Source organism: Nipponia nippon, unplaced genomic scaffold (genome assembly GCF_047370975.1).
Source record: "Nipponia nippon isolate SJK-2023a ecotype South Korea unplaced genomic scaffold, ASM4737097v1 scaffold_9, whole genome shotgun sequence".
NCBI classification, from domain to species: domain Eukaryota; kingdom Metazoa; phylum Chordata; class Aves; order Pelecaniformes; family Threskiornithidae; genus Nipponia; species Nipponia nippon.
This window is the reverse complement of record NW_028262413.1, coordinates 39,441,061-39,464,973: the sequence shown is the minus strand read 5'-3', so window position 1 is coordinate 39,464,973 and position 23,913 is coordinate 39,441,061. Positions and strand designations below refer to the sequence as shown.

The 23,913-nt window shown below is 39.8% G+C and overlaps 1 protein-coding gene across 2 annotated transcripts; it reads right to left on the bottom strand.

Moving 5' to 3' along the window:
• Positions 1-877: 877 nt before the first annotated feature.
• Positions 878-23,913, bottom strand: TMC3 (transmembrane channel like 3). Of its 2 annotated transcripts, XM_009470254.2 has the most exons (22): positions 23,733-23,913; positions 22,302-22,445; positions 20,332-20,407; positions 17,260-17,341; positions 16,444-16,550; positions 15,314-15,412; positions 15,079-15,221; positions 13,447-13,594; positions 12,478-12,521; positions 12,171-12,318; positions 11,277-11,386; positions 11,044-11,122; positions 10,324-10,563; positions 8,578-8,706; positions 7,836-7,903; positions 7,467-7,595; positions 6,520-6,630; positions 5,875-6,000; positions 4,428-4,506; positions 4,189-4,231; positions 2,806-3,103; positions 878-2,055 (listed from the first exon to the last, which is right to left on the bottom strand). In XM_009470254.2, exons 1-22 carry the CDS (start codon positions 23,840-23,842, stop codon positions 1,215-1,217), a joined length of 3,354 nt encoding a protein of 1,117 aa, XP_009468529.1. In that variant the 5' UTR covers positions 23,843-23,913; the 3' UTR covers positions 878-1,214. The 2 variants fall into 2 exon arrangements, with proteins under 2 accessions (XP_009468529.1, XP_087600043.1); XM_087743917.1 differs by lacking the exons at positions 20,332-20,407; positions 23,733-23,913 and having other exon boundaries at positions 15,324-15,412; positions 22,302-22,435.

Here is a 23,913-nt window from a genome sequence, read left to right as displayed (position 1 = left end):
GGCCAGCCCCGAGCCGCGGGTGGCCGTGGCGTGGCTCTCCCGGAGCGCTGGGTAACGGCGGGCCTCGCCTCCGGGCAGCAGCCCGAGGGGCAAAGAGCCGCCGGGCGACAGGCAGCCGCGAGGAAGCGTTACTCGGATCGCCTCTGGCCTTCAGAAACGGCGGGGAACCAGGGCAGAGTCTTCGCTGTTCTCTTACCTAAAGATGCGGTGACCCCGCTCGCCCGCTTCCAGCCCGGCGGCGGGGCAGCCGTGCCAGCTGGCGACGGTCGCACGCACCCCTGCAAGGCCTGGGGCCGCGGGGCGGCCGGCGAGGCACGGCGGGAGGCGACCGTCCTCCCTTGGGCGACACAGCACGGCACGGCACGGCGCGGCGGGGCTGACTGGAGGGAGACCGCGCGGTTCCGGCTGAAGGCCGATGTTCTTTTATCCCGGTGTAATACAAATGGCATGAAAAAAAGAGCAATCTTCAGCCTCTAGAGAAGGTGTAAAATTGCAATGGTGTGTGAAAAACAGGAGAGAATTAAATTAGCGGTAACGAAGCAAATTTTTAAAAGGCCGTAGACAAAGTTTTCCGCAGTCTTGCAGTGAAGCTTATCACAGGCTGGGCTGAGGACTAACACCAGAAAATTAATGGAAGACCTAGGATTTCATCTAGAATACTATTGCTACGATTAAATAACCCAGTTGCCCATGCAGTATACTCTAAAGAATCTCACTAATCTCTGGAATTAACCAGAATTAGCCAATTTGTTTGAGCTACACCATATTCAAACTAGGCACGTCAAGATGTCATAAATTATACTATAGATAGTAACTCTATTTGTAGGAAGCTGATTTTCTGCTGAATTTATCCAGTGGAAGCATCTTTAGCTGTGACTGTGTCAAAGAGACAGAGAGAGCCTCATCTGACTTATTTTCTTACTGGTTTAATTAAAGTGCCCCAAGTACATAGGTTTTGCTTTTCCAGTAGGTGGGATTTTTGCTTTTTTATCAGCACAACACTAAGTAATACATTGGAATAATTTTCTCTTCCAAATTTTGCAACGTATCAGTTGCGATATTAAAGCGAGGTACAGTTAACAGTAAAACACAAGGCTAACTATGCTTTTCCCACCTCGAATGGCTACGTCATAGTTATTCCAATAGACGTCAGACAGCGAGTACAACAAATGCACGTACACCTGTTTGAAACACAAAAAGGTTGGGGCACCTTCTCAGACATTTGAGCATACCAGTTCATTAGGCTCAGACATATTTAGATCAATGCTGTTTTTTGATTTCTTTTTGGTGAGTTTTGTCCCGGGTTTCGGATACTTTTCCTTGCTATGAATGACCTGGATGTACTGGTCATTGCTGCTGTTCTGTGGATCACTGCTGGATTCAATGGAAATGGAATCAGATTCTGTTAGAGATTGCTCCAGCTTTTGCTTTGCTTTTGGTTTCACACGTGGCTCAGGATAGTTCAGGTGCACTTTCTTGTAAGCATACGGAGGCCTGTCCAGGTCTAACCCAAAACCGTTGTCCCAGGATTTGTAATGCACTCTGGCTAGATCTTTGCTCATAAGAATGTGGCCATCAGCACGTTCCCCAATGTAAAATCGTGGTGCTGGGCGAAGATCAGACAGTGAGCGAGGGCGATGGGATCTGGTCATGAATTCTCTCCCAAGTTCCTCTTCATCTTCCTCATCTTCACTGGGATGAGGGGAATACATCTGGTGTGGTGTTCGAACCACGTATCTTCTGACATTGCGTGGATACAACTCAATAACGTCTCCTGATTCATCCTTTCTGAAGTGCCTTTGGAGTCGGGAGGTAGAACGGAGCGATTTTTTGCGGGGCTCATTTTCATTAACAACAAAATACCTGGTAGTATATGGCCTACGTCCCACAAAACCAGGAGCCCCTGCCCCAAAAGCATCTGGATTTACCTGCCGAATGCCTTTTCTGAAGAGAGGCTCGGAATGAACGTCTTCAGTGTGCTTTTTGAAAGTCACTGGTGTGTAGGGCTTTGTTTTACAGAGCTCGCTTGCACTCCCATGCACAACGCTTGAGTACCTTTAGGAAGGGAAAAAAAAAAAGAAGGAAACATTGAGATACACACTTCTCTATTAATGTAATTAAAACATATACAAAATTCCTTGCTCTGGCAGTCAAACAGTAGATTGTAAGGGTGGAGATTACAGAATCTCCATTGTTCCAAATTTTTAGGACCAGTTTGAGAAACATACCCTAGAAATTTGGAGATGTATTTGTTCTTCCCTGTCCCCAGACAGTTGACCTCTCAAGGTACATTCCCATTCTGTTTTCTTCTTATTCTGAGAACTGTTTAAAAATGCTCTTTGTCTGATCACTTGGAAGAAAACCAACAGGTAGCTTAAAGCATTGGTTTGCTGATGTCCAAAACTGGTTGTCCTACAACTAGGCATGCCCAGGCATTGTGCACAGAGTTCCTTCGCTCTTACTTACTGTGTTTGTCTTGTTCATGGAAACAGTATCCTGCACAAACTATTTTAGTTATATGCCTAAGGGGAAGCTTAGTATTTAAAAGCTTTGCTTGAGGTGTGTGTAAACTCCACCAACTGCATAATTTCAGAAGTTTTATAATCCTGTCTCAATTAAGGGAGAGTTAAGGAGGTGCTGTTACCAGCAATCTGAAGAGTACCCATGAATGAATCTGCTTTTAAAAAATTCTTCAGCTGTTTTACTGCTCCAGATAGTCTGAATGCACAGCTATTTTGTACATAAACACAGGTATGTCATGGAGCTGCTGGAAGAAATGCCATTTCGAAACCAAAGCAGTCTTGCCTGTTTGTGATGTGATCGTTTCTTGGTTTCTGTACACTTGATACTGAGGGAGCTGGCGTTAAAGAGGTTGAAGTTGTGGGAGTTGCGTTGACAGGTCTTGCAACATCAGTTGAGGGCAGAGTTTGGGGAACAGACTGGGAGATGGTTTGTATTCTGGTGCCTTTGGTCACAGGAGATTCAAAGTTCAAGACGCTTCCATTCTTTCGGGGAGTCGAGGACCAAACAGAAGACTCCTGGCTGATAATATCAGTTTCTGGCTCTGGTCTCTTGTCATTCCCATCCAGATTTTGGATTCTGGCTAGAAAACAAAAATTATTACGGGAACTAGGTCCAGGTCTCTAAATTTAGAAGCTGCTGTGTAAATGCAGTGGCTCAAATTCACCCTTCAGTCAGAGGACCCAATGCTAACAGAACCCCACTGTCTTTAGGAAAGAGAAACTGGTGTCACACTGGGAGATATGGTGAGAAAGGGGTGGATTGGCATGCTACAGTACATGGCAGATGTAGTATTGGGGAAAATAGAAAAAACACTGGACATTGCACTGTAGGATCCAAAATGGCCAATAAGCCAATGTCTCTTTTCAAGAGCCCTGTTTTAGTTCCCAGTGTACGCCACTTCCAATATGAAGGTGGCCTAATTCAGCAAACTGGCTCCAGTGGCTGTGCTGGTCACAGCCAAAAGCTGAATTTGGTTTCAGTAACAAAGGAAACCCAAGTAGGGGTTGCCCTTAAACCACTCCTGATCACCATATTGCTATACATCAGGTATTTCACCATTTATGTGACCGCTAGAGAGCTATAAGAGGGTCACAGTAGCATTAAGACCTAGCAATAAGGTTACTGAATCATGTCTTCTCTTTGGGTTGGCAACACTGGGGGGTATTAGAAGGGTGGCATTCTTTCTGTGGTTTCTCATTGCTAAAATCTGAGAGGTGCAAGGTTCAGGTTCAAATTCCCTCAGGCACAGCAGACAGTTAAGTCTGAAATCTTTTCATTGCTGATGAAATAGTCAACCATCTCAGGTCAAAGAATAAGGGCCATTCCCTTCCTCCTCTTCTGCCTACCAGCCTCTGAATTTTATGCAAGGTCTGACATGATTTGAGTCATCAGAGATGCCTTCCAGGTTCTGCCCTGTTGGTGGTAAAAGCAGAAAAATACCCAGTCCAAAGATCCCAGCAGAATTTAGGTATATACTACACACCTTGTCTTTCAGTGCTGCCAAGATTAAGTCAGGCTGAGCTCAGAAACCATCTAAAAGGAGGACTCTACAGGAAATACAGTTTTTTAAATGTAGCTGAACTTCCCTATGTGTATTAGAAATCAAAATGGGTTTGCATCCAAATGCTTTATTAATCGTGGTATTTCTAAAGCTCACCAACTTACCTACTGCCATCTGAACCACCTTTTTCTTATCTTCAGTTCTTTCCTAAAATACATTCAGAAGAATGAGAAGCAGTAAATTATTATGAATTAGAGCGTAATCTACTGCTGTGTGAGGATGAAAAATACAGGATCAGTTTTACATTGTGAAACACTGAAAGTGACTTTAGAGATTTAATTAGGCTAGTACTTTACTGAAGACCCACCAAATTGCATGTCAACGTGCTTTGCGCTGTACTTACTGTTTGGATCTTCATTCTCAGTTGATTGTTGGTGAATTTTAATGATCTTGCAATACTTTGTAGGTAATAGATTAGCATGCTAGAAGTGAAAGAGGTGATTATGAGTCACTTCAAACATTCTTGACAGTTTTCTCTTTGAGGATTAGGATAGGTCACCAAAACGATGCACAGGTTCAGTTGCTGCTTTGTAGCATTTCCTTTATACCATGATAATGGATCACAGCCTTCTTTCAAACAAACATACATGTAAGAAAGAAATGACACTGAAAACAGAATTAACAGCAGTTCTAATTGTGCCTGTGTTTTTTGCAGGTCCTTTCATTGTGCATGTGACCCTGGGTGCATTTCTAGCTTTTTTTTTTTGTTTAAATTCTGGACACGCTCAAAACTAAATTTTTGATAAATATTTTCTCATCTTTTTTTCCCTGTCCAAGGTGACAGAACAGAGACACCAGAATTACAGCTGAGTTTGCACACTCATACCAATGTAATTTTGTTGACTGACTGGAATAACACCTTGTTTACACTGGCACAGCCAAGATCGGATCTGGCCTGACATAATGGATTACACTGGCTTTCAGATGAAGTAAAGTCTTATAGCTAGACTTCATACCACAAACATTTACATATGTGCTTAGGCATCACTTTGAAGTAGTCAATAGATCTACTTAAATTTGTAAATATGTGGATATTTACGTGGCTGGGACCTTAGAGGAAAAAGTTACAAATAGGAAGTATTGCTTCTGTCTTTCTGATTTGTCTGAAAAGCCCACTGGTGGGACAGACACTGCATTCATCTGCACTTTACAGGGAAAAAAAAAGATACAAAGGTGCATGCAAGAAAAATGATACTTCATAGAAGCAAAGTGAATTTCAAACAGCTCAAAGTAAATATTAATTCCCGTATGTGAACAATTATTTAGAAATTAGAGTATGAAAGGACTTCAACTGGAAAGTCTGCAGCAAGTTATATTACATTAACACTTAAGAGCAGACCTTCATAATTGATTTATCTTGTCAGAAATCAGGATGACTGAGTAGCTTATTTAAATGATAGACTGAGCCCTGTTCACAGTCATAAACCAAACTAACGACCATGAGGAAATGGAAAATTAATTTGAGGAGCTCCTGAGAGGGAAGAAGGGTCTTAAAACTTTGTGGAACCAGCAGCACTGCAAGCCTTGACACAATATAGTGAACGTGCTTTAACACAGTATCCCAGAACAAGAAATTCCTTTTGAAAATGTGATGACAGTCTTTTTAACATACGCTCATTCCTGTCTGATCTATATACCATATATTCAATATGGTGGGTGTTCTTCAGATATGCTTAATAAAATTACAGTAATGCAGTGTTTGTTCCTCAGTATCAACATTTGACTCTCCAGAGATAAGGCCAGTATTAATACAACCCATTTAACCTGCCTGTGAAAACCAAAGTACTTACAATAAAAGTAGGAGTGCGGGGAGGACAACCACAGGACTGCTGATGTAAGTAATCACTGTGTTGAACCATGTGGGAAAATCATTTTGAATCGTTTCAGAAACAATATCATATATTTTTTCTTGTCCACTACAAGAAGTGACAAAAAAATAAGAAGGTAAAATTAAGTTGTAAGAAATCCTAGGTACATCAATTTGTTAAGCAGCGTTGCACTGACTAAACAAGGAGTTTCATCCAAAACCACTTTGGAACAGAACAGTGAAAAAAAAAAATGCTAAAAGCAACTTGTTCATTATTTGCTTTTTAACATTTTTTTCAAAGCACAAAAGCATTGGCCAGGCTTGGAGGGTGCTTGAATTGAGACACAAGACAGTGATGTGTGCTAGCCTGCTTGGTGGCACATTACATTATGTAAACATAAAATAAGTGAGCCATGTATATGAAGCAAAATGTTGAGCCTCACTCAGAACGTTGATGTATTCACCTAATTAAATCTTAAACTGGAAAACACTGGCAGCAGAAAAACACTGTCCTATCAACTTTTTTTTTTTTTTTAATCAGTAATTTAGGTATTATTGAACCTGATGAATATATTGTGAGAGGGTGAAATAAAATCTTTGCCATTTTCATTAGTCCATTATAACTTACCTGAAGGGTCCACAGCTTAAAGATGGCTTATATCGGGCAATAGCAAAAATTGTTGGTAACATGCATAGGAACAGCATGAACAGCAACATGGCCAAGTAGAAATTATTGGATCTGCAAGAAGGCGTAACATGTTTCAGATGATACTAATCAGAGAGAAAAACAGAGGCAACATAAAAGGTGCAAGTCTGTGTCTACCTAACAAGTTCAAGATCTACATTTCTGAAAGATCAAAATCATTCTGCTATGATTAGAAAGTCTGAACAGAGGCAGTTTAAGCAGACTCTTAATGATCAAAATCCTATTTGCACTGCTTCCCAGATACCACTGCTGCAGCCGGAGAATGGTTTATAGCACCCTTCTATAAAAACTGACCTTACTGCCCAGTTGTGTTGGCGGAGAAAAAGAACAGTGGCAGAACTTGAATATCTTCAAAACATGTTAGAAATAACTAATGCTTAAGAATTAAAGATGTCCTAAATGATTTCCATTTTGAGTAAACAATTAAGATATTCATCATGGTAGAAGAAAAATGGAGAAATCTGTTGTGTGGTGCAACTGGCAAAAGCAAATGCTTCATAGCTTTCGACAATAGAAACATCAAGAAATAGGACTTGCAAGAGTTAACACATGTAGGTTATTGTGCTCAATCAGATTTGTATGGAAATAAAGCATTTGTGTTAGGCCACATATATTGGTCTAGGAATATTCCCTGACATATTTTTCAGTTCTTGCATATCTTTAACTACCCTGCTTTACAAACCCTCCAGTTTTTCAGTAACTATGTTGTTTTTTTTTCTCACAGACCTTTGCTATCACAGTATTACTGTCAAATTTGATGGTCAGCTTTCAGAACTAAAATCTCCTGTCATTTTGTTCCTATGCACAGAAGACATTTCAATTGTCTGCATTTGATTTATTCTTTATCTTTTGTTCTTATTTTGACTAACCGAGATGCTCTGAAAACCTGCTGATGTGGTACATTACATGTTAACACAGCCCAGCTTCTCAGGTACATGAGTCCAATCAACTTGAGAACATTGAATGCTGGTAAGCAAGGTGAAAAGAAAGCTCCCATCCTGGAAAAATAATATCAGGTCAGTGCTCAGTGTTGCCAGAAGCAATTTTAATAGCAAAAGAACATATAAAAAAAAAATGGCTAAACAACAGCTCACTATCAATAGATTATCTCTTATTATAATAAAGGATAAAAGACTGCATTACCAATATCCTACTTGAATAGGTTTAATTAGAAACCATCAGATTGACTTAGTAATCAGCCAACAAAGGACAAGAAAAATCACTTATGGACTACATACCAGATCATTCCTTGGTTGTAGACCAAATGCAATACATTCTCTGCAATTTTGAATTCTCCATATTCTGGCTACAAGAAACACAGTGTAGGATGAATACCTCATCTTAATCTTTTTTTCAGATCATTTATTAGAAGCATTTGACTGAATCAGTTTGCAGACAGCACAGCCTGAAATGTCCAGATCAAATACCAACTTTTGGCAGGCAGTGGGAGCACAGTAAAACCTGCTCTGCAGCAGGGGATTAAATAAACTAATTCCTCTCTAGTTTACTTCACTTCTTTAGTTAAGGACAAAGAACAGTCCTCGGCCTTTCATGCCAACAGCTTCTTGCTAACCAAATATTACTCACCGTAATTTTCGTAAAGGGCTATATGCTTTTGGTTATTGTTTCTTGGACCACTATCTACATTATGGACCGATGCTACAGCTACAGAAAAGAGGATGTAGGGAGCAACTCCATGTTCTCTGTCTCATCTTTGACTCTGGGACTGCTCCACGATCTCATTTTGGGAAAGACTAGGATTTCTACACTACAGCAATGCGAGTAGGCTTGAGAAAAACATCCAACCTCAGCATTTACTCTGTGCCCTCCAATTTAAACTCAGTGTGAGCTATGCCTTTGTAGGTGCATGCTACCAAGAAATTATTTATCTGTTGAAAGGCTTTAAGGGTGTTCAATACTGAGGGAAGGAGCCTACCCATCTTCAGCATCTTAGTTTGATAAAATGAAGACTGTACTTACAAACTTGCTTTCTAGATCCCAGCACCAGCAATCACTTAAATATCGGACACACAGTCCACGGAAAAAATCAATTAGCAGGATGCTTGCAACTGTGAAAATCATGTCGATAATTGAAAGCTTTAGCATCTCCTGAAATACATATTGTTGACACATACTGAGTCATTCTGGAAGCAAATGGACTGCATATAGCTCTTTTGCATTTGTACTTGTATTTTGGCTCAAGCTTATATCCTGATAAAATATGATTTGAATATATAAATTATTTCCTTTTAAGCTTTTGCTCTTTGACTTTTCCCTTACTTGTCTTTGTTCTAGCAAAGACAACAAATATAATCAAGCTTTTGGTGTGCCTTCTATTGCTTGCAGCAATAAAACTCTCGTCATGGTGGCTTCAAGCTTTCTTTTTAATGACTGTTCTGAAAATTTATCTAGATAACCTGAAACGAGTTGGTTTTTCTATTGTACCCAATCCTTTATTATACTGACTGTTGTAATACATACTTGCCAAGTGCTTCACAATGAGAAATGCTTATTATTCATACAAAACCAAAACCCAATGACAGTAAGATCATCAAGCCGTAAAAGAGACCTGTTTAGTGCTTACAAATGAATGAGGTTATCCTATATTTAATTGAGCTTTAAAAATGTACAATTAAATAGAAAAATTCAATTCCAAACATCTCTAGCCCATTCTGGGGAAAAAACAAACGATCAAAAAACCCATGAACACAGATTCTAAAAATTTTCTGATGACTGTGCAATAGGGAGAGGGGCATACAAGAATAGAAGTCAGGCTAATAAACCTAGGAGGGCTCTTTTGCTCCAGGCAATCAAACGAGAACTTTAATATTGCTCACTCTGGAACAAGGAGCTCAGCAAGTCAGGAGCACGCTAGCATCATGTCTAGGCCACTAGTTTACAAATAAGTGCAACACTGACAGAGACAAAAGTACATGGGGATCAAATTACTTTTTTTTAAATTTTGTGTGGTTAAAATGTCTCTCTTTATGTGTTAGCGCCACTGCTAGTGACTCAAAGTAAAGGCCACAAATGATGTACACTTCACACGTAGGGAAGCAAAAAGTGTCATATTGAGTCTGGAGATTTTCTGCAATTTAACTCTGGGAACGTGCATACATGGTGCTGCCACCCAGCTGGCTCCATTCTCACGGACTGACAGTATTTTGAAACCTTTTGTTGTTGCCCTCTTTCTCTCTGAAGAAGCGAAGAACACTTGATTCTCTAGTGACTTACTGAGGCACAATGAATAGAGACTTCAGAGATATTGTACAAATGACCAAGAATGCAACCTCATGCTTGGCTCGGGTCTGCATCCCCATCTATTCAGGCAGCAATCTGAATCTGCACAGGGTACATGTTACTGCTTCTCCATCTTTATAGTCATGTTTCTCTGTATGAGTTTAATAGGATGTATCCTATTAAAATAGGATCTGTATCACACATCTGTAGAGATCTGCCTGTGCAGAGCTGACGACAGAGACCGAAGCCCGGCAAAAGAACATTTGTACAACACTAAATATATTGTAGATACTGAACAAAAAACAAAGCTTGTATCTGCAGCCATATCACTTTGCATAGCCTTTACTCTTTCTACACAATCCTTAGCTAAATTCTGGAGTTTATACAAAGAAAAGCTCTAAAACTGAACACAGCACAATATGATTTTAATTTTATGTCAAATGTGGATTAGGAATAAGTTGATGACATAATAAAAGAATTACGTACTTGACCAACATACGTCTCCCAGCACTGATCCTGTGGGTTCTGGGTGTTAAAGGAAACTGTTTTGTTACCCAGTGAGTCAGAGACCATCAAGCCTTGAGTACGACTGTCTTCCACTGTGACAATGCCATTTCTCTTAATTTGTACATCAGGAATAGTTGTAGATAAATTGTCTTCTTTAGAAGGAGTTTTTGTTGCTAAGAAGGTGGTAGAATTACTTGCATCGTTGTTAACGTCAGGGTCCTGAAATAATAAATGTCCCAAAAGCTACTTTTTCAACTGTACGTACATGCAGATATCTGTACCTTCTACGACGTACACACATAGGGGCATTTCTTCATGTATTTTCAAGCAGCAGATAGGTGACTGTTAAGTAGCTGTCAACATACGGAATCAGGTGGAATTGTAAGGACAGTACTGAAAGCTGATTTTAGGTAGCTGGAAATATTTGGCCTAAAGTGATGGCTTTTTTTTTTTTTTTTTTTTAGAGAAATCTATTTATCATGTTAAATCGGCAAATGGATCCAGTTATCCTAAAAAACTACAAGTAGTTGTAAATGAACATTACAAACTAAACTTAACTTTACAATCCTATCAAACTGTAATATATTTTAATCAATTTCAAACAAATTTTCATCTGACTTCATATATATCACAATAAATGGAATCCTATCTATAAAGTCTGCTAGCTTTACACATCAGAAAACATCAAGTTAAACTTACAGTGACATTCATACTGTCCACTTTATCCAGGAGAGCAATGATTAAACTGTAGAGGTTTCCCAGGTATAGAACAAGAACCCTGAAAGCAAGAAGATACGGGTTATCGGCATTGTTATCCCATCGACTTCTCATACATGCTCTGGTTTGGCTGGACTAAAACATACGACCAGAACACATCTCTCCTCTTCCTCCCTTTCTCCCCACGTGTTTTCTACACTGCATAATGCCCATACCTGGCAAGCTGGAAGCGAAGAGTGGTCCTTGGATGATACATCTCCAGAGCTGCCACAAGTTCAAAAGCAGAGGGTGCAATCATTGTAATCAGTGACACAACTACGCTTACCTACGGCACAGAAAGATGCAGCATTTTTGTACCTTTTCATGTAGATCTTCTGTGGTATCTCGAGTGCTGATCGAAATACTGCTGATGCACATGCTTTGGTCATTGCTTTTCTTGGAGGAGAGGCTTTAAAAAGTTATTATTGACATTAGTAATAACAGTAGTATGATCCAAAATTATAGTTCTGGAATACCACTCAGGAATCTTTGCTCCAGACATTGTAACTTTAAAGTTACTACTTTATTAATTAAAATAAAAACTTAACGTGGGAAATATGAAGCCAGCATCTTCCTCTGAAATAGATGAGTAGCTTCTCCATACCTATTCACTTCCTACTCTCAGTGTCCACTCGTTCCTCTGAATGGAAATATTCACAGAACGTTCACTATCCCCCAGCTGAAATCAATAGCTATTGTCAAAGCTGATCCCTTTCTAGTCCCTTGGTCCAGTGTTCGCTCAGCTCAGTCATGGGCACAAAAGTAGATTTGTAAGTGATAGGAGAGTTTATGCTTTGTTCTCACAAAATAGGGGCCAGTTAGAACTGCAGTCTCTGTGAAATGAGGACCTGCAGCATCCCCCTGCCCACTCAGCTCTGCTAAGACCTTGCTGCAGAGCAGAGGGAGCAAGCGTGCGAAGGCAGATCCAGGTAACCGCCACTTTGCCCTCCCGTTCCTCATTTCTCCTGGCTCATCTCTTGACATTTACATCTCAGTACACAGTGTTGCTACAGAGAGCCTTGAGACACTGATCCTGCTTCTAACACAGAGGTGGCATAAAGACAGTGTACCTCATTTTTTTCCCAAAGAGTCAATTCCTTTTTGGTGCGCTCTAACCTTTGGGATCGATCCACAACAAAGTATATGATGTAAATACTTCCAGCAAGCGAGAGAAGCACAAGGATGTTTGCAATAACTCTTAAGCTTATAGTCACTGCCCTGGGAGAAAAAAATAAGACACAGCCAATACAGTAGGTTGTCTTATGGCACCAGGGGTCTTTTCTAAAATGTTTTTCAGAAGTACGAGACAAGCAGATTAGCACTGCTGTCTGCATTGAAACAGTGCTTTGAAAAGTATCTCTGATCTTATATACATACAAGTTTTTGCTTTTCTTCTTTTCCTGCTCTTCCAATATAGCTTCCTTGAAAGAAACACAGCATTGTCATTTTAATAGTGTTTAGAAAAATAACGCACATATCTTTCACAGAAGGTATCAAGTATACTAATAAAAAACTTCACATCCTGGAAGTGCAAGCAGATAAACACCTCTCTGTCCTGCACAGCTTTTTAGGAGTGATAAGTGAGCTTAAATAGTGAAGGAGATTTCTGAGAAACAAATAGACAGTAAGCAAATACTTGTGCACTTTCTGTCATGCATGTTCAATGGGGTACAACCAGAGGTTTACACTACCAGATCTTTTTGCAGGACATGCCTACAGGATCCATGTGTCAGTAATATAATACAGAACTGTCAAAAGTTATCCTCAGTCACTGAAATAACTAAATATCATAGCTTATTCATTTATCCTTGACATAATTTGAAGTAATTTTGTTCCATGACTTAATGAGAATACACCAAATTTGTGAAATAAATTACTTCTGATGAAAACCACATCTGTTCTTAAATTCTAAATGGAAAACATTTGTATTTAAAGTAATTTTCTAATATTGAGAGAGCTGTAAGATGTCTCATTTGTTATGGAGAGATGAAATAAATGAATGCTTTCACATTGTTAATATGAATTTGGTCTGTTACTCAATGAAATTGCATCACAAGCAGATTTGTTTCTAGTTATTTAACTTCTTGTCACACATGCAGTGGCATTAAATAAAACTCTTCCGAAGGAGAACACAATGGCCTTGCTGGGACAGAATGACAGTGTCAGCAAGTATGATGTGACTGCAATACCACACAGAGATGCGATACCAGCCCTCCCCTAGGCAAATAGATCTGTAAACGAATACCAAAAAACAATAGGAAATGCAAGGGAATGAGAGGAAAGACTTACATAGCTTACAGATAACAAACAAATCAACTCTAAATAATTTGAATGTCAGTTGCTCACCCTAATGCTATTAACTATGGCAGCAGCTTTGCTCTCTGCAGCCTCGGGGTTTCCTATTAAATAGTCCCAAGCACAGAACAGTCTCCAACAGAAAGTGTAATTTTCATCAGAGGCGCTTGCTAAACTCATTCTTGAGTTCTTTGCCATTCTGTAAAAAATAACAAATATTCAACTGTTGTTAACACGTCAAGATGAATATGAAGGAAATCACTGGTTTGGTTCATAGTTTTCAGATGTCTATGCCTTTAGAACCACCAAAAGTTTGCAGCAATTAGTGTCATTGTTGGCAGCTTTCTGAAGAAAACAAACCAGGGTGAAGTTCAGAGCATTAACTTCACTTTTGTTCTAGTGCAGAAGTGACTCACTGTGGAAGGGCATTTTGATATTTACATTCTTTATAGCTGACAAATAAAGCAAATAAATCTCACTAGAGCTGTGGACTTAAACATTTTTCAGTTTTACGGTCTCCAGGTAGGATCCAGCTGGAAGATACTGTTGCTAAGATCACTGTTACTGTGATTACAAGCTATTTTGGCAAAACTAGCCATCATGCACAAGATCTGTTTGTTTTCTGTATTGTTTTCACCCTCAAAATATATGTTATTGTCAAATAGAAACGCAGTGCCATTTTACAGACCTTGGGAAAAAGAAAGAAAACCCCACCTACTCATCTCAGATAGGCAAGATGGCAGAATATTGCAAAGTGTAAGAAATGAAATTAAGATTAATAGTTTGTGAAATAAAGGGCATCCAAAAGGACAATGTTAAAAGGGGAACTGTAAGCAGCTAAGCAAAGAGTCAGTGAACTAAGTCAGAAGGAGAAGAGCCAATCATATCCAGAAGCTGCAGATGCGTACATCAGCGTCAAACATATCAGTGACCCTTGGCACAAACCGGCAGGTAGAATAAAAGTAAATGAAAAGGGAAGGTTCAGCTTCAAAACTGAGAGTTATTACAGGCAGTGCTAAAAACGTCCCTGGACTGCACTGTGCCCGTTAAATAGGTACCCAGAAGGGAAGGGAAAGCAAATCAGGAGAGGATAGAGTGACCTGGCCCCTCTCCATGCATTGCACCTTCCTGGATTTATGGTCAGTGCTAGCAGTCTTGCTCTGTCTGCTAAGTAACTCCCACCCCTGGCCCTTCAACAGCAAAGAAATGAAGCTTACATTCGAGCAGGATGCCACATACCGGCTGAAACAATGCAAATCCTATTACATCTAGAATGGAATTTTTATATTTGTATTTCAATAGATGGGAATAATAATGCTGAAAGCATTACACAGAATATAAATTTCTGTCATAGCAATATTTATACCTCTTAGAGGTATAAAGAGGAAAACAGAAAGGACTTCCATGAGTGTTGGACCTTACACTATACAAACACAAAACACACAGATCATCTTCTGTGCTGCCCTCCTTTTATAGACTGGGAAACTGAAGAGAGAGCGAACATAAATGATAGCAAGATAAAGAGCAAGCTAGAATTAAACTCAACCTGCCTCCCTGATATTAGCAGACTTGAACAGATCAATAAAACTATGCAGAATAAACACAGCGGAAATGGGATAAATACACCATTAACGATTGCCTGAACACAGAAGCTTATGAACAGCAATAAATGGGAATTCTTACTTTTTTAAGAGAATGATGAAGCTGTAAGCAAACACTGCCATTCCGACAAGGAAGTAGGCAAGAGGCAGCCGATATCCAGCTTTCCCAATCTTCCTGTCACGACCGTAGTAGCCATAAAACAAAACAGAGTACTGGAGGTAGCCCTGCAAAGACCAGAGCCCGTAAGTAAGAGCAGTAACTACTGATTACAACAGAAGAGAGACAGTGAAACAATAAAGAGTGGTTTTAGTCTTGCCCCTAGTGACCAGATGGTGTCCAGGTCTTGAGCAGATGCAATATGCTCCTTGGGAATGGTCTTGCTGACTGTGCTGCCGAACGGTGCGCCGGCCAGTAGCTGGGAAAGAAAGGGAAGGTCTCAGGAGCTGTGCGAGCCCCTCTGACCTGGGGCCGCACAGCAGAACCCACCAAGAGCTACCCGCATGGATGATACTATCAGGACAGCGAGTATTGGGTCGTTCCTTGTCCTAAACTAGAAACTCTAGGAAAAATCCTGCATTCATTTTCCACTAAACCAGATGGGTTTTTTTGCTATCTGTGGTCTACCTATGAGGAAATTTAGTGCTCTGTAGACATCTTCGAAATGACTGAGAAATGAAAAGAGAGATAAACGGATACCATTAACAAAATAGCTTTAAAAATAATGTTTGTTTTAATTTAAACATTTTTAAATTAAGTATGACAGAGTTTGATCTCAAAATAGTCTTTCAAGATTAAATCTGCTCTTCCTTAAAAAAGTAAAAAATTAAAGTGAATACCTTTTTATTTCAGTTTACTTTTTTGTTTGTTTTGGGGGTACTTACTTTTTTTTTTTACTTTAACCAATGAGAAGAAAAATCAGATATTCCCATGTTTTCTGATAACGTTATTAAAGCACAGGTTAGGTGAGGCAAAATAATATTTATGAATAATTTAACGAAGTTAACAAATAGCCTTACTTGCATGCAAGAACTAAACAAAGTTGTGGCTGTTCAGAACTTCTAGAAAATGATTTCTAATGGACAATGATCCAGAGTCTGGAGAGGCATGTTGTGTTTTTCTGCCTGTAAATGACACTAACAGGACTTGAGCGTACTCAACACCAACTACAGCTTTTAGGATTTCTTTCTCCATTTTAGTAATCGGATACAAATATATTCTGTAAAAGCATTAGTACCACGTTGACAAAATGTCATCTATAACACTAATAGCAAAAATCTCTTATCCTTTGGCAGGAAAAAAACCTCTTAATAGTGGGATTTATTTTAAATAATTAATTTTCAAGTGTATATTTCAAATGGATATATGCCTTTAAGAGTGGCATTTGTTTAATTCAGAAAGGAAAGTGCAACAGTAAGCATTTTTCTGTAAATATTAACACGTTCTTACCTCTGGTAAGACTACAAATGCTCCTGTCATTATCGTAAGTACAATATTGATTCCAAATAGCCATCTCAGGAAGATGAAGTAAGAGGCAACTCCAGACCCAAAATGACCTTAAACCACAGAAAATAGTTATCTGAGCTACACAGTCTATAAAAGCTCATATTATTTATTCATGAAGTATTATTTGAATAATAAAACAAAAGAAAAACCTTTCTTATGCATGCAGGGCATACAGCAAAGTAGAGAAAATGTTAACACATCTGTAAGGAAAATATAGTTCCAACACAAACTGTTGGGGAAGTCTCACGATTACCAGCAGCATTTACACAAGAAGCTGCTGTGTTGGGTGACATCATGCATCCATTTGCCTTTGCCGCTGAAGCACAGAGGTATGACCTGACTGCTGATGTAATGTTAAGGGCTGCTTTAATTCAATTCAAAGACTCAAGAGCTGGTGACACAGGTTACAACCACACTTCACCCTGGGCAGATCTGGGGATGTTGGCCCAAGAATGCTGCCCCGTGGACTGCGATAAACTATAACCAAATCTTGCTGCATTTTCAGAACCACAACGGGACAAATTTGACTTTGTAAAAGTTACCCCCGACTAAGACCATAAATAAGAACTATGCAGTGTCTAAGGCACCAGGAAAAGAAGAAAAAGCAAAGTTTTAAATGAAAACGTCACTGCTGAAAGTTTGCATTTAACTCTTTGTCCCAAATATTATTTATTTCATTTGGTAATTCAAAAGTAAACCTAAGACCCAACATTTTAGCAAGTGCTTTAGTGTTTAATACCATTAAATCTTTATACTTACTCTCAATTTTCTTTATTCTCATTTCCCAAGGAATAAAGATGACCACAAAATTATATGCAAGTCGAATAAACTTCCTCCAAAGCTGAGAAAAAAAGCACAGAAATGAAAAATATGACACTTCTGCATGTAAAAAAAGTAAAAATAGAAATGCAGAACATTTTGCTCATGTCTCTTTCACCTTGTATCACAAGAAATATGACAAACATTAGTTAATAAAATCTTAGAGCATGTCTGTGGGGAAGGGGGATAAAGCAAACCATGGTGGGTTTTAGAAGCACACAAAACATGGGGGGCACAGGAGTCCTTGACTCTGTTTACCAGCCAAATGCCAACAAAGATGAGACAGAGCACCCTTTATACACCTCTGCGGGTACAGTCAGGAGCCACCAATCTACATCTTTTGCACACAAAGACCGTGAGGAACCCACAGAAGGCAGGCAACGGGTGCCATTCCCTGTTGCTTTCTCCACAGTTGGGGGGCTGTGGAGGGGAGGAACAGCAGAGAAGGGCCAGGCAGCAGCTCCAGGCAGCAGAAGTCATCCAAGTCGGGTACTGCCGGGACGCCTACCCTCTGTGTAATTTATGAGGGAATCCCGCTGCACTACACATAATAAATTTGATTTCTAGGACAAACAAATGAACAGACAACTAACTTCAAATTTCAGAGAAGCATAATGCCAGTTTTTCTTAGAGGAGAAATAAGCTTTAATATTCAACAGCAGGAAATTCGACGACTATATTCTCAGCTCTGTGTATTACAGCTGACACCTGCAGAAAACCTGTGGTTATGTTTTGCAGAGTCTTTATTTAATCTCCATTTTTTGGATGGTCGGAGGAAAGCATCATCCTGCATGCAGTGGGGTGTGCATACACATATGGGAAAAGAAACAAAATCTGCATATGCAAAATTGAGTGCAGTTTTCGATTTGTTGAATTAGAGCTCTAACTTCACAGTATCAACAGAAAAATAATATTTGTATATTGTGCATTATAAAGTATTTTTAGTACAGCTAGATATTAACACCCCCCCATATTTTAGTCAGCAGCAGTGTCAATATTATATCATGTAATCTAATCTCCTAAAACCAAAGAGAAGTAAATAACATTTTAATTACTGAATATATCATCAATCTCTTTGGCTGAAGTTAATTAATTTTTATGGTGGCATAGGTATTCTGTTGCATGAACAGGGAGTATTTTAATTAAAGAGACTGTAGATACTGTAGATGCTGTGAATTGCATGGGAATTGCTGGGATTGCTACTTTCATTTGAAAACAGAGCTCACGAGGCTGAGAAAGGAATCTAACAGCTTCTGCCAGTTCTACTGTGGATTTACAAAGTATACAAAGCTGTCCATGTGGGAGTAGTATTTTTTTTAAATAATAATTAGATAGCTATCACCTCTTTTCCTGCCTACTGTGTACCTGAACAGATAATTTGTAATCTTAGAATCCAGAGTATGGGCATCTGGCATTAATTGCAAATGTGAAAAAATACAGTACAAATATAAAATAATTGAACCGAGAAGCAAAAATGTTTTCCATGTCAAAACAGTAAAAGGTATTTTGACTTCAATTTTCATAAATAGCAGCATGAATGGATTGTCCAATTATGAATAGTTTGTATTTTGCCAGTTTTAAAAACTTACTTAAAAACTTACACACTTACAGCTGCATTTTGTTCTTAGCACACGTTCAACCACTGAGTTCTTAATTTTGATGATGTAGTGCTTGTTTTGCTGTGCTACGATTTTTGTCTCCTTGGTCACCATGCTATTTTCTGAGAAAATATGTGAAAATGAAGCCCTTCCAGTTAGAAAAAAAAATGGAGCTCATTCTGTTGCATTTGCTGAATTTAGCCCGGATGTAAAGGCTATATTCCCTAATTTGTGCTAGGAAAAAAGAATACAGTTCCCCGACAGATAATGAGTGGTGCTAATTAACCGCTGAATTATATCCCGTGCTGAATATTTTCAAGCAAATACACACAGTAGAGACAATTAGATTAGATACGAACTTTTAATCATTGTGAACTCTAAGATGAAAGCCTCGATTTTGTTACAGGAAGGGGAATATGAACAAGTAATGAGCCCAATCGCTGATTTACTGACATGTATTGCAGACCCTTAGCACACAATTCTCTTTCTAGGTAACATCCTAGTTCTGCTCAAGTCAAAGGCAAAAAACAGCATTTATTTTAACAGCATCCTATTTCCACTGCATTTGCCACACACACAAAGAAAGAACAAGGCAAAATTACTCTTTGCTACCTTGGAAAGTAGTACTTTTGACCTTTGCTGTGGGCCAACATAACAGAACAACAGATATATGTGCAGCCTTTCACTTGGTCATGTGAATACATGGTGTTCCATATTACTGTTACCACCCTGCCTTTTTGAATTAAGTTACTCATTAAAAGTCTACTCATTATGATGACAAAAATATTCTTGACTGCTTAGATGGCTGAAGATCTCTTCTCTGTTAGTTGCATATTAGGGACAATTTCCTACATGTTATTAATTTCCACCAACTAGGGCCAGGGTCTATTTTCAGTGGTGGAAAAAGAATTTGAATCTAATCTTAGCAGATCTATGATTATTAGGCAAGCAAAACCTTCTTTAAGAGTGTATTTACCATAAACTATTGTAGGATTGTCTTCCAAACTAAAAGCTAGACACATTTTTCATACTAAACTACTGAACTGTGGCCCCAGAGTCTGGTGAAATAGCTCTTCAGAGAATACTCACTTCATGTTGTTGGTATCCCATTCCCATCACCCCCTCCATAAGGCATTAATATTTGTAGATTATTTGAGAAGGAAGCTTAACTGCATTAACAGAAGGACATCCATCCCTCAACACATCAAATTAGTCTGCAAAAATGTAATTACTAAGTTCACAATAGAGAAAAAAAAAAAAAAAAAAAAGAAGCTTTTAACTGCTTTTTCCTCCCTCTACAGAGTTGCTGAGTCGGAGATCAGGACTGCACAGCAAGCATACGCTTCTGTGAATGAAAACTGCCGATGACTATTGGTATAGAAAAGGCCTGTAATTTAAGAAAAAGCAGCTGTACCTCTGCACCAGCAGCTTGATAACCTCTTGTTCTCGTGAGCCTCCCTTCATACTTCAGCACGATCTCCTTTGCCTGCCTGCACAAGAAGGTGGAAGTTTATTTTACATTGATCCCGTTACTCGGAGCCCCTTATTCTGCACAAGCAACAACTAGCAAAGTTGTCCCATGCTCTGAAATACTATTGTGGACTCTCACCATAAAATCCTTAACGAGGCAAAGCTTTTTTCTTTTCCTATTGACATTTTTACTGACACTTTCAAACCACTCAGAATTTTGTGTGAGAAAACTTGGCATTCAGAAGTTTGACTGCAGGGAGAGTTTTCTAGTCCTCTAATTTTTTTCTCTGTCCTTTTGATTCAAAGTCTTTCTAAAATAGCACAACCTAAATGAGTAAAGTAAAAAGATTCCCATTACAGTTCTGGACTTATGTGGATGCTAACACCTCTTCGGCAAATATGGTGTAGCTCTCTTGTAACATGCAAAGAGGTGCATGTTCATCTGGTCCTATGCAGTCTTTGACCTCAGCAGAAGATGGATGGGGACCACGAAAATCTCATCAACAGGAGCAGGAAGGCAGCAAGGCACAGACTCTGCCTAAGAAAGAAAAATCTCTCTTTGCTTCCAAGATTACACAAGGGCTCTACTGCTGGTAGGGATTCCTCATGACTAAATGCCATCCTAGCATCATGCAGGGTTTTAAGATGCCAGATAAAAAGGAAAAATAAAGCAAGCCCCAAATAGATCATGCTGTGAAAAACCTGACACAATTTAGACAGGTGGCCCAAAGAGTTAGGCACCCACTCTTTCATTGTAAATTTGGAATTATGAATATAATAATTGCAATCTTAAGTTGTGAAACATGTTATTGCCTGTCCTGATTTCAGCTGGGATAGAGTTAATTTTCTTCCTAGTAGCTGGTGTAGTGCTGTGGTGTGGATTTAGTATGAGAATAATATTGATAACACACTGGTGTTTTAGTTGTTGCTAAGTAGTGCTTACACTAAATCACGGCCTTTTCAGCTTCTCATGCTCTACCGACTGAGAAGGCTGGAGGTGCACAAGAGGCTGGGAGGGAGCACAGCCAGGGGGGCTGACCCAAACTGGCCGAAGGGATGTTCCATACCGTGGGATGTCTTGCTCAGCAGATAACCTAGGGGAAAGCTGGCTGGGCGCCACTGCTCAGGGATGGGCTGGGCATCGGTCAGTGGGTGGTGAGCAATTGCATTGTGCATCACTTATTTTGTGTATTCTTTTATCATCATCATCATCATCATTATTATTATTACTATTTTCTTCCCTTCCTTTTCTGTCCTATTAAACTGTCTTTATCTCAACCCACGAATCTTACTTTTTCTGGATTCTCTCCCCCATCCCACTGCGGGGGGGAGCGGGCAAATGGCCGTGCGGTGTTTAGCTGCCTGCCGGGTTAAACCATGACATGACTACACTGAACATACCTTTTAAACCTACAAGCGTCCAGTATTTATTGCCATTTACAATATATTACCTGAAGGTTACGACCAGCTTCTATTCTTATACCCTGCAATCGTCGTGTGCAATTACTTTGAAAATGACAGACTGTTTTTCCTTTTCGGGACAGAGTGAAACAATTTAGCTTAAAAATGTATTACTGAGCATTACGAACAGCCTTTCCTTAGACCACTGAATAGCTGACACACTGTTTTAATAGTTAATAGCCAAAGTGTGATTTCTTGCTCTCTTTTCTGTACAGTGACTAAAGGGAGCCACAGGCATGCACAGGAGACAACTTCACCTGCAGACTTTCCACCCGGAGGCTGCTGCCTTCAGCCAGCTCTCAGATCTTGTCAGAGCATCCTCATGGCATGCTTTCCTAGCAGCTCTTAATCATTTCTGTGTGCAATCCCTTCCCGCTTACACTGAAAAACTTCCGAGGCTGAAAGCACTGTCACAGTCAGTGAGCCCAAAAGCTTCCGTGCAAATGCCTTTACCTGAGCGCCCTCAGCTTCTGCCTCATCGGCCACGGCCGGCAGCGGATGTTGGACATAATCTCCTTCTGGTACTGGATGTTCTGAAAGATCTGCTCTGGGTCATGGCTTTCAGCCTTTTCTTCACCGATATCATCATCTGAGTTGCTGGCAGCCCAGCACACACCCCACGAGAGGAAAAACAAGACAAATTATTGCCAGTCAGGTCTCCAGCAAACTGTTGATTTGCACAGGATCCAACCTATTAGAGCAATATAACAGCAGTGAGCTAGGGAACTCGCACGACCTTATTGTTTTTAAGTTGATGAATAATTTGGATGATTTCCCCATCTCCAGGATGCGCCTCTTTTCCTCCCCACCGCTTGCTGCTCAGCCATAAATTATCCCCACTCCCCACCACGAATCCCAGCCTTTCCTCTCCGAGCATTTCCAACCATACAGCTTGTACATCATGCTAGCAAGACACTGTAGATTCTTCTGGAACAAAGTGCTGTCTGAACATTTCCAGCAAGAGCACTTAACATTCATTTATTCACCACGTGGTATTTGCCTTTTATTTTGATTCCAATAATGATAAAATATTTTCTTGTTAGAATGGGGGGAACAGATGCTTAGAACGCGGTCACCCTTCGTTCCTGTTCCCTGCAGAGGGGGATGGGAGCGTGGGACCTCGCACACCAGGAATTACTCGTCCCTGTAAAAAGATTTAAGTGCTTTGCTACAGATTTCTGTGGATGATTATTAAATCATCTTTTCTGATGCTGTCACCACATTTGCTATGCTACAGCTCTCTCAGTTCTCTGTTTGAAACAGGGTACTGTATACGAAACAGCAGCAGCATTCACTCTTGCAGAGGCTTAGGTCTAAAAACCTGTGGCAACTCTTGCCCCCGGAATGAAAAGATGAGATCTGAACTACTGCAACAACCACCAGCTAGCAAGTTTTCTAATTGTATTGCTATGCACTTGTTGGGAAAGTTCCCTGCAATTTTTCTGAAAAAGCAGCACCTTTTAATCGCTTAGAAATAAATCATAACCTAAACCATGTCTTGTAAGAACATTCAAAGGAGATACTTCATCAGACCACTGATCCATCAGTCCACAGTCCTGTCCCCTCAGTCACAGGGGACATTCGAGGGAAATGTATAACTACACAGGAAAAGTATAGAGAGATTTCTTACCCTGCTATACCCTGAACTCTTTGGAGGTACACTGTTTTATGTACAGTGTTTATGTTGCAGTATGAAACATGACTTTTATGAAAATAAAAAAACAAAGAGGTCTGAAATACATCTAAAAGTAGAGAGAAGAGTGATTTTTCTCACACTCTATTCCGTGTTACCACACTCCCTCTAAACGAAAGCAAAAAGACAAGATCCCACTTTCGTGCTGGTTAAGGCAGCTTTGCACTTCAGGAGAGAGGAAGATCTCTTACCTGTGGGGTGGCTCCTGGTAGGTGTAGATGCCAGCGTGTCGCTTCACCATGCGATACTTTTTGCAGGACTTGGCAGTTTTTGCTGCAGCAGAGCCCGTTGCTGCTGCCATAGTGGCAGCTGCTGCCCACACCAGCTGAAACTCTGCCGCGCTAGAAGGAAGCCTTTACCTCACTGGTCAGA